This window comes from Pituophis catenifer, unplaced genomic scaffold (assembly GCF_029215685.1).
Source record: "Pituophis catenifer annectens isolate HBS135680 unplaced genomic scaffold, rPitCat1.0.hap2 SCAF_9, whole genome shotgun sequence".
NCBI lineage: Eukaryota > Metazoa > Chordata > Lepidosauria > Squamata > Colubridae > Pituophis > Pituophis catenifer.
The window spans coordinates 29,190,814-29,201,200 of NW_027256889.1; the positions used below are offsets into that span (position 1 = coordinate 29,190,814).

Sequence of the window (10,387 nt, forward strand, 5' to 3'; positions counted from 1 at the left end):
CCCAAAACCCACAATTGTGAAATCATACCATTGGCATTGTTCTATGTACAGCAAGTGATCCCAATGGTTGTATTCTTTCATCTGGAAGTTAAAACTTTGGGAGACAACAATGTTGGGACGGGGAGCAATTCCAACTGAGGAGCTACTTGGTTCCTCTGAACACTCTTTCAGCCCTTTGGGGAAATAGATTTGATGGAACACATGTAGCAGACGTGTGACTCTGAATACCTGAATTCTCTGTGAAATCTCTTGCAGTCCTTCTGGTTGTACCTTCTGGGGCAAAAAGCCATGGAGCCGTAAGAAGAAGATTCTATGGCAACTGGGAACGTTGATTGGTGCCCCCGTAGGGATTTCTCTGATTGCTGGCATTGCTATTCCAGCCATGGTCATTGGGATCCCTGTTTACGTTGGGAGGAAGGTAAGCATGAGCAGAGTTGCAAGGGGGCATTTTATAAGTCCTAGGGAGGGGATCTAATGAAATGTCAGCTTTTGCCTTGAAGGTATAGAGAAGGCTTGATGTTCAAGAAAAATGTGCCATATGTAAACTCGACGTCTGGGGCAGGAATGAGCTGCCTGTTAATTCCATATACTGTTATTATTCCAATAATAACAGTAACAGAGTTGGAAGGGACCTTGGAGGTCATCTGGTCCAACTAGTCCAGGAGACCTATACTAGGGATTCGAACTGCCGAACTTCCGTCCTTTCTGATCGACATATTTAATTAATGATTACAAAGTGAACATTGCTGCAGGTTTTTGTGATACTATTGTTTGCTACACTGAGCTGCTGTGGACATAGTGACATTTTTATCTCTTTTGGGTACTTCAACCTTTTTTCTTTTTTCAGAGATATAGTGCATGTGTCTTCAGGAGTGTATAACAGAATCTCTGTACTGATAATCTTTTCCAAGTTTAATTCTTATTTATTATTGATTGTTTATGCACCAGATTCACAGCAGATACGAGGGAAAGAAGACTTCCAAACATAAGAGAAATTTAGCTATCACGGGTGGAGTAACCTTGTCTGTGATTGCATCCCCTGTCATTGCTGCGGTCAGTGTTGGTAAGATAAATTTCTCTTCTCAAGGATGTGCTAGGGTGCTTGGGCTTTGCTCTGGCAGTAGTTTTCAGAGAGGCTGATCCCTGAGCCAGCATAGAAGTTCTTGATCTGAATTACAGACAAGCCTATTTAAAATTCAGATGCCGTTCTGCAGAGCAATTGCGGGACTTCATACAACTTAAAGGGATTTTTCATATTCTTCTGGTGGAAGAATTACTCTGTGCCTACACTCCTAGTCAGGGCTTCTGACTGTATTTATGGGGCCATCACTGACAATTCCATTAGTCAAGTCAGAGGAACATTCCTGTTGAGCTTTCCCCATTTTTTGATAATTCAGAAACCTTCTGTTCGGTTTAATTGGCAGAAGTTATAGTGGGATTACACTGGTTGGTAGGGAATATGTTTAAAGTGCTACAAAATAGTTTTAGACTAGAATAGAGCTGGAAGGGACCTCGGAGGTCTTCTAAACTCCAGCCCCCTGCTCAAGCAGGAGATCCTATGCCATTTCAGACAAGTGACTGTCCACTGTGTCCAGTCTCTTCTTAAAAACCTCCAGTGATGAAGCACCCACAAGAAGTTGAAGGCAAGCTGTTCCACTATTAATTGTCCTCACTGTTAGGAAGTTTCTCCTTAATTCCAGGTTAGTTTTTGATTAGTTTCTTTGATTAGTTTCCAACCATTATTTTGTACAGGATGAGTGCAATTGCTATTGTATTTGCTTGAGGAAAGGAACCAGCATGGGCTCAAGAGTCCCCCATTGTCAATTATTTTGGTAAATCATACTCTTTGCCTTGGAGAACACTCACCTTCTCTTTTGTAAGATTTCAGTAGGATTCAACCAGGACCCCTTTGGCCTCTTCCCCCAACTGTACCGTCTCCTGATTCTGCTTCATCCTTTCTTGATACCTTTCTTTGGGCCTGCTGAGAGTTTTTCCTGTTTCCAGTGCTGCTTTTCATGCCTGCCCTTTGGGGCTGGAGGTCAGAACAAAGCGTCTCACTGCTCTGGTGTGCTTTTCCTGAGCATGTTCAGTGTCTAGAACAGAGCAGGCAACCTCTCCACAGCCAGGGAAATACGCTATTAGGGAGAGTGGTTGAGAGCCACAGTGGGCAAAGCAGTGGCCTCTCTGAATGGGCAGAACTTGGTGTTGTAAACTAATGGCTGGGGGAGGCGTATTAAGCCTAAAAAAAGACCTAGGTTATTTGAAAGAACTGCCAAGAAATGGACGTGTGCGTGCGTGTGTGGGTGGGTGTGTTAAGTGGTTTTGCCTGATGATGTAATTTCTTGAACAACAAAAGCGGTTCCGGGACTGCGTGCGCTTCATGGCCTGGGGTTGGCCGCTCCTTATCTAGGCAAACCTGAAGAGCAACCTTGAGAAATGTGACAATGAAATTTTGCAATGTTCATCCTTTGCCTCAATCCGCCTTCCACTCAAAACTCATTGCAGATTTTCTTTATATATATCATTATTTTGTCTTGATTTAATAAATTGTTTTCTGTATGACCAAGGTAGTTTAGAAAGAGGCAATTTATAATTATTTTCTATTGTCATAAGATACAATGTTATATTTTAAAACTCAGTTTCTCTTTCAATTTGATAGCATGGTCATACTTTTTGTGAACAAGGAAGTGGGTAGAATTAAACCAGCCTCACTGATTTAATGTGCTGATTAAAAGGGGAAGGAACTGTAGGAACTGGAAGAGGTGGCAGCTTTTGAACCTAGTTCATTCAGTCTAAAAACATAATACAAAAGTGGAAAAAAATCTTGGCACAGCTATGATCAAAAGAGAAAGTCTAGTTGCCAGAACCAATCAGAAGTCTGAAGTTGGTACCAGTGATAAACAGTTAATACTGTAGGAAGCAGCAGAGTCATTGCTGCTTGGAAGGCAGTTAAGTGGTAGACCCTTTTTATTTTTGCCATGTAACACCCCCCCCCCCTCACCCCACACACCCCACAGGTCTGTCAACCTGTGAAAACTAATTAACAGCTGGTGCCATTTCTCTGTCTGGGAGCTCGAGGCTTCCCCACAACCAATTCCAGATTAGAGAATATCTCTTGGGAAATGTTTGGCTGTCCCCATGCTCTCTTCTTGCAGGAGCCAATGGAGGCTCGTTCTCCTTGGCATTTATGAAGTAGCCAAGGGTTCTGGTTAGTTGGCACATCTGATTTTTAAAGTAAATTTTGTTTTAATTTTTATTTTGGTTATTTTTAGTTATTTTTGTGTTTATTTAAAAATAATATGAGAATAAAAGTTATTTAACCAAATATTCTTTCTAAAAGGTGGGTAACGATAGCATTAATAGTTTCAGAATTAAAACATAGTATTTGTTTTAAAAGTGGCAGATTCTGTCTACCTTAAAATTGTAACTAGATTTCTTCTAGTAATAATTTCATTAAGAATAAATAGAATATATGAAGTCATGGTATTGGCACATGGATGATTCTTGATGGGACCAATGCACACTTCTTGTGTAACTGAGCTAATGGTGGTGGAGCTGCCTGGCTTTGTCCTGACTACATGCCTAGCACATAGCTGTCATTTGTGAGTTGAGTGGTTAGCTTGCTGTCCAAATGCAGGAGGCTTCATAAATAAACCTGTTATAAACGATAGGGTTTTTTTGAGTATAGAGAAAATATGCAGGTCTTATGCTGCAAAAGGGACCCAGTTTTGATCCAGTGTTTGAAACGTATGTCCTGCATTTATTTGTAGACTCTAATTTTTTTTTTCTCATTGGAGTAAGCGAGGCTACACTGCATTGAGACCTTGGTGTTCTTAGACACACAAAGCATTGGTCTTTAGGCTCTGAAATCGGATCAAATCATTCTTTTCATGTGCTTTGGACAGCCAAGATTGTTGATACCACTTAACATACTTTTTTGTTGCTGTTGTTCAAAACTAGCCTATCATAAACAAGGTTATACTTTAAGGTTGTTTCCTGTATTCTCCTTAACCAGGGTTTTAAAAATATATATATTCTCCTGTCATTATCACATAACCGAGTGTGTTTTGTGAAATTCAGTTTTTTATAAATTGAGATTTTACCTTCTGTCTGCAAACAGCCAATGTTCTTCCCCCCCGCGCCCCCCCCCCCCCAAGGATAGTAACATCTATCATGCTTCTTATTTCCAAGGCAATCCGGTCTCCATACGTAAATACTGAGGAATGTCCTATTTGAGGCTTTCTTGTTTCTGTTGGTCTTCTAAGGCAGTGTTCCCCAACCTTTCCAGATTGGCGGCCTGGCTTGGGGGGGGGGGTGGAAATGGGGGAAGAGGGGATGGATTTGTGCGAGGGGCAGGAGGCACATGTACCCACCACTTGCATGAATGGGGCTGCGCATATACCTGTGCCAGCCTGCCACTCTCATGGCCCAGTTGAGAATAGGCCTCGGCCCACAGGTTGAGGACCCCAGCTCTCAGGCTTTGGTGATGCAAAAAGCCTTGTGTTCCAAGGCTATATCACTACTAATCAGCCAGTTGGAGTTCCACATTTAGACAGGAAACAAATGAAAGGAACAGGGGACTGACACATTATTGCTGTTTGTCAAGTAGCCATCTGTGGAGGTATTCCACCCTACCCCTTCCCCACCATTGGTATTCATAGTCCAGTTATGGTCACATCTCTACTGGTAAAAAGCTCAAGGACCTTAAGCCTGTAGGACAGTCTGGCGATTCTCTGTGTGGGAAAGCAGACACGGACACACATTTACCAGCCAAAAATCTCTCTCCCATATAAGATAGCAAGATAGTATGTAAGGTAGTACTTGCACCATCAGGGCAAATCATTTGTAACATTACAGACTGAATTGCAGTCTGCAGTCTGCAGACTGAATACCTTCTATGGACAATTGGTAACAATTGCTGAGATGTACTACTTTGGATTGAAAAGCCTTTTCTTTCCTGTAGGATTCTTGCTGTTTATTGATATGCAGCCTTTGTTCCTAGGTATTGGTGTCCCTATCATGTTGGCCTATGTGTATGGAGTAGTCCCCATTTCTTTGTGCCGAGGAGGAGGTTGTGGTGTCAGCACAGCCAATGGAAAAGGGGTTAAAATTGAGTTTGATGAAGATGATGGGCCAATTACAGGTAAAGAAGTAGCCCACTCTGGTCATAATCTTGGGGGAAGGGCACTTGGGAACAAGGAGGGCAGTACTGGAGAGTTCTGTGGGCAGCTTTGGATGGGCGAGGTCATTCTTACACAATAAATTTGTAAAGGCAAGTAGACAGTTCCTACCATGCAGGTAAAGCATCTTCCACATTTTTGTTTATCACTCCTCCACAAAAATATTTCTAAATTGCCCAATTATAGCTCTCCAGTACTTATTTATTTACTTGATTTATGTATCACTTTTATGTGACACTAGGTGGCTTTACAATAAAACAAAGCAAATAACGCCAAAATAAAAACACACAGCAGCTTGGCCCAATCTAATCCATAAATAATAAATAACTTTATTGTCATAAAGTTAAAATAAAAATAAAAACCCATCATCCACAGAGCCAGGAAACAGACTCTAACCCCCACCCTGGGCCCTAGCCTCAATCACAAAGCCAGCATTTTACTTCTTGGGGCGCAATTCCAGCTGGTTCCTCTTTTACTCTAAGGGGGATTCTGCCTAACCGCCTTCCGTTTTGTGCTGTTTCACCACCTTCTTCTTGCTTAGTGGCAGATGCTTGGAGGGCACTCAAAAACCCCAGCATCGGTGAGAGCAGCATTGAAGGGCTGACGAGTGTTTTGAGCACCAGTGGAAGCCCCACCGATGGGCTCAGCGTCATGCAGGGCAACTACAGTGAAACAGCCAGCTTTGCTGCACTCTCTGGAGGCACTCTAAGTGGCGGAGTCCTTTTAGGAGGGAAAGGAAAATACAGCCGGTAAATATTCATGCTTGCTGAAGTGTGTGGGGGTGGGCATGTATGTGTTGCAGGAACTTGGAATCTGGGACCACATATACCTATGTGGAAAATAATGACTTTGATTCTGTTGTACAGCACCCAACTTAACTAGACCATGATATAATGGCCATGAATAGCACTGAATTGGCCACTTTTCTGAGAACTAGGAGGCTCTTGCAGTTTACCACTAAATTGATTGAGGGATGAGAGAGCTGGTCCTGAGCCAAACGTTTATGACCATTTTTTCTCTGCTCCCCAAGTGAAATGCAGACTCTCCTCCTGTGAAAACTGAGCAGTGGAGAAATTGCCTATAGAGTGTTGAGAAAAGTGTGCTGCTGTGTGCTGGGGAGAGTGGGAGTGGATGGTGCTTCTTAGGATGAAAGAAACAAAGCCAAAGTTCATCCAAATGGATAATGTGAAAAGAAGAATCTTAAAACTGAGCCCTGTGACATTCAGGGCTTGTGGATGTCTCCACTCATGGTTTTCATGTGATCAGAACCACATTCCACCTCAGTTAGGTGGGTTTGGGGAAACATCCTTACACCACTTTCTTTCTCTTGGTCAGGCTTGAAGTCCAGGCTGATGTGCAGAAAGAGATCTTTCCAAAGGATTCGGTCAGCCTCGGAGCCATCAGTGACAATGCGAGCACACGAGCCATGGCAGGCTCCATCATCAGTTCCTACAATCCCCAGGACAGGTGAGCCAATCTAGGGAGGTCAAAATCTGTCGTCCTTAGAGAGAGCTTTTATACAACTTGGTTTTGTCAAAAAGACATTCTTGTTTTTGCTATGTTTGGCTAGAAAACAAATGCAGATTCTAAGGTGTGCGTTTTGAAGATTCCTAAATTCTGCAAGTCAATTAAAATTAGAGAAAGTTCCCTAAAAGTATGTGATGGTTCACATGCAGGTATATATTTCATTATTCTGTCCTTTGTGCAAAATCTTATGAGAAATAGCTTAATCTGAATGAGCCATTCAGCTGCAAGACTTCCTGTAGTAGGAAGAGCTGTGCCTAGAAGAGAAGTGAACTCTGCATGTGGCTGTTCTCCCTCCCCATTGTGTGGTGGCCATGCCTGAAAGTGTGGAATATGCAGAGGAGCCAATAACTCCAGCCTGGTGAGAAAGGGAGGGATTTGGTTTGAAGCCTCAGCCGGTGTTTGTGGATAGCAGATAAAAGGGTGCTTGGGCAGTTCTTGGCAGGGCATCCCTAAGGACCCTTTTGTATTCCTAATTCTTTTCCTTGAAAAATATGCATATATATATATATGTAGGTCTTTGGTTATTCGGGTCTTCTCCCACGTAAAATTGGAAGTGTCTTGGCGACGTTTCGACGAAGTCTCATTCGTCATCTTCAGGCTGGTGTTCTCGGCTTCGTGCTTCCAGGAGCAATTGCTCCTGGAAGCATTGCTCCTGGAAGCACGAAGCCGAGAACACCAGCCTGAAGATGACGAATGAGACTTCGTCGAAACGTCGCCAAGACACTTCCAATTTTACGTGGGAGAAGACCCGAATAACCAAAGACCTACATACAAACACCCGCGAAAACCTGAGAAAACATATATATATATATATATATACACACAACTTGGTTTTGTCAAAAAGGCATATATATATGCATATTTTTCAAGGAAAAGAATTAGGAATACAAAAAGGTCCTTAGGGATGCCCTGCCAAGAACTGCCAATATATATCGCAAACAATATATATCCTAAAGAGAAGATAGAAAGAGTTGCCCTCTCTTTGAAAGCTACAGTGCCAGAGCAAAAGGGAATCCACCATGCGTGTTCCTGCTAAATTAGCTTTCCATGCCCTGGGAGCCTTTGCCGCTCCTCACATTAGCATCTGTATCCCAGGATAAGACAAGTTCATCTTACAATTTATCAACCTTGTTGGTAACATGGAGCTTCACATGGTGCACTTTTCCCACAGAGAGTGCAACAACATGGAAATCCAGGTGGACATAGAGACCAAGCCCAGCCATTATCAGCTTGTTAGTGGAAGCAGCACCGAGGATTCCCTCCATGTCCCGACCCAAATGGCAGAAAACGAGGAGGAGGAAGAGGAAGAGGAGGAGGAGGAGGAGGAGCAAATATGCAACCACCAAAGCTGTGAGCAGAAGGACTGTGTGGCCAGCAAAACCTGGGACATCACTCTGGCACAGCCCGAGAGCATCCGCAGTGACCTGGAGAGCTCAGACAGCCAATCCGACGATGTGCCCGACATCACCCTGGATGAATGTGACTCCCCCTTCCCCCAGACTGCTGCCTGCCTCCACCCCCCCAGTGCCAGAGGGGCTGGGAGCCCAAGTGCCCGCATTGGCCACTGTGCCCAAGCAGACGGACACCGGCCAGAGGAGAGAACACTGGAGTGCCTTGAGGCCCGAGGGTGAAGCCCCCCCCCCCCTCAGCTTTTGCTCCTGGTTCCCCGGGTGACTGCCGTAATCCGGACTCTGGGTACATGGCTTTTCTTACATGAGGATAAAACCTCAGTTTTCTTTTTTTATTTATTGATTTAAGCGCTTGGTGATGCTCAGTGAGTTCTGTAAGAGTGTACATAAATGTGTGCGTGTATATTGTATGTTTGCCAAACACACACCTAAAGAATGCCTTTAATAAATATTCCTGTTCCATTCTCATTGGCTCCTGTTTGCCCAGTGAATCTGTCTGGATTTTCCGATAGGCACTTCTCTGCTCCTGAAACTCATTCCTTGAAACCCACCCCCACCCCACCCCTCAGGCAGGGTGGCCATCTGGCCAGCATTGCTGCTTGGGAGTCTGACTGGGAAGGCAAAGCATGTATATTTGCTGCCCCCTAGAGGACTTTGCTCCCTCTGGTCAGATGCCTTCTTTGGACAAGGATCCAAAAGGATCCTGAAGCTGGGTTGGAGCAGGTGACCGTGGGCCTCCAGAGCAGGGGTGTCAACCTCAATTTTATTGAGGGCTGCATCAGAGTTCTGGGGCCAGGGTGGGCATGGCCAGCTCAATGTCACTCATGTTGGGGGCGTCTGTGGCGGCCCAAGGGCTCTGCCTGCAAAAACGGGCTCCCGAGTTCCATTTTCAGCTGCAACGGCTTCCTGCAACCCTCTGCCAGTGGAAATGAAGCTCAAGAGGGCCACCCACACCCCTCCTGAGCTCTGTTTTTGCTGGCAGAGGCACCATGGGCTGGTCCTTTGCAGTGTCCAGGGCGGCCATGTGGGCCAGATCCAGCCCCCGGGCCTTGAGTTTGACACCCCTGCTCTAGAGGGTTTGGAGGAATTAGAGGGCAACAGATTGCCTATTCCTGTTGCCTGGGATTTCCCGTTTTCAGATTTGGGAACTGGATTTGCCTAACAGGTTAACCCTGAAACTGTTGCTGTATTTGCCCAAACCAGTAACACCTTAGATGGCCTACAAAGGGAGGCACACAACATTCTAAGACAAAAGATGGATTTCACTAAGCTAAACTGCAAATGTTTTAACCTCATTTCACCCTAGTCTATTAAGCTGTATGAATTCAGCTATAACTAATACGAATATTTAAACTACACGTGTTTCTGGTTTTCAGCTGCAGAAAGGAAGAATATTTTGGAATGTTACATGAAATGCAAGAAGGGAGAAGATTTATCTTCTGGAACTATCATATAATGAGTGCATGCTTTTGAGTTTCCACTTCTTTTTAAATACTTTTTAAAAAGTATTTTACTTTCCTGCCCAAAAGAGCAGGAATGTGGAGCAAGGAATAGATCCTTTGCTTTTTAACCCCCGGGTATTGTTAAATAGCATAAAATAAATGTTTGTTAGAAAGAGCAAAGAATGAAGAGATAGTGCATCACTTTAGCAAGCTCTGTTTGAGGTCCCATTCTTTTCTTTTCTTTATCCTGAAATAAGAGGGCATTGTTGCTCGTCCACACTTCTTCATGTAAACCTGTCATTAAATGTGGAGGAGGGCTTCTTAGACCAAGAAGATATATCACTTGGATGTTGTGAAGGGCAAGTGCAGGTGTTGAAGGGAACCAAGTGGTGCAATTCATTCTTTCAGGAGAGGTTTACATATATTACAAAGTTTGAATGTTGAAATGTCCTGTCCATAAAGAAGAATTGTATGCCAGCATCTGTCTACGGGGAGTTCGTGGTGGGTATTCCAAAATACCTAATATTTCCATCTCAATAAAATTTCTAATATTCCCATCTCAATACAGGAGAATATTAGTAGCTCTGGTTTCAACTGTGAGATCCTTTATACTCTCTGAGCTTGGTGGTTTTCTTGCAGATATTTCATTCCCCAAATTAGGTAACATCAGTGCTAATGAAGCTTAAAGAGAGCACCAAGGACCCCTCACTCCCATCACATCCCAAGTGGTACCAAGTCATTGGTTCTGAGCCCGAAGGCCCCAAGGCTATGGACTCCCTGCTCAGAACAGGAATCCAACATTTGGATTCCTCCAGGGAAGGGGAGCTAA

At 43.9% G+C, this 10,387-nt stretch overlaps 1 protein-coding gene across 1 annotated transcript in view; it reads left to right on the forward strand.

The window, feature by feature from the left end:
- The window catches only part of RNF19B (ring finger protein 19B), a 33,184-nt gene extending 24,604 nt beyond the window's left edge, over window positions 1-8,580 (forward strand). Inside the window, exons 4-9 of the mRNA XM_070950259.1 lie at window positions 256-418; window positions 949-1,063; window positions 5,003-5,143; window positions 5,722-5,929; window positions 6,516-6,647; window positions 7,879-8,580. Of these exons, the coding sequence (XP_070806360.1) occupies window positions 256-418; window positions 949-1,063; window positions 5,003-5,143; window positions 5,722-5,929; window positions 6,516-6,647; window positions 7,879-8,338 (1,219 nt within the window). The 3' untranslated portion in view covers window positions 8,339-8,580. The remainder of the gene's footprint in view (window positions 1-255; window positions 419-948; window positions 1,064-5,002; window positions 5,144-5,721; window positions 5,930-6,515; window positions 6,648-7,878) is intronic.
- The last annotated feature ends 1,807 nt before the right edge of the window (window positions 8,581-10,387 follow it).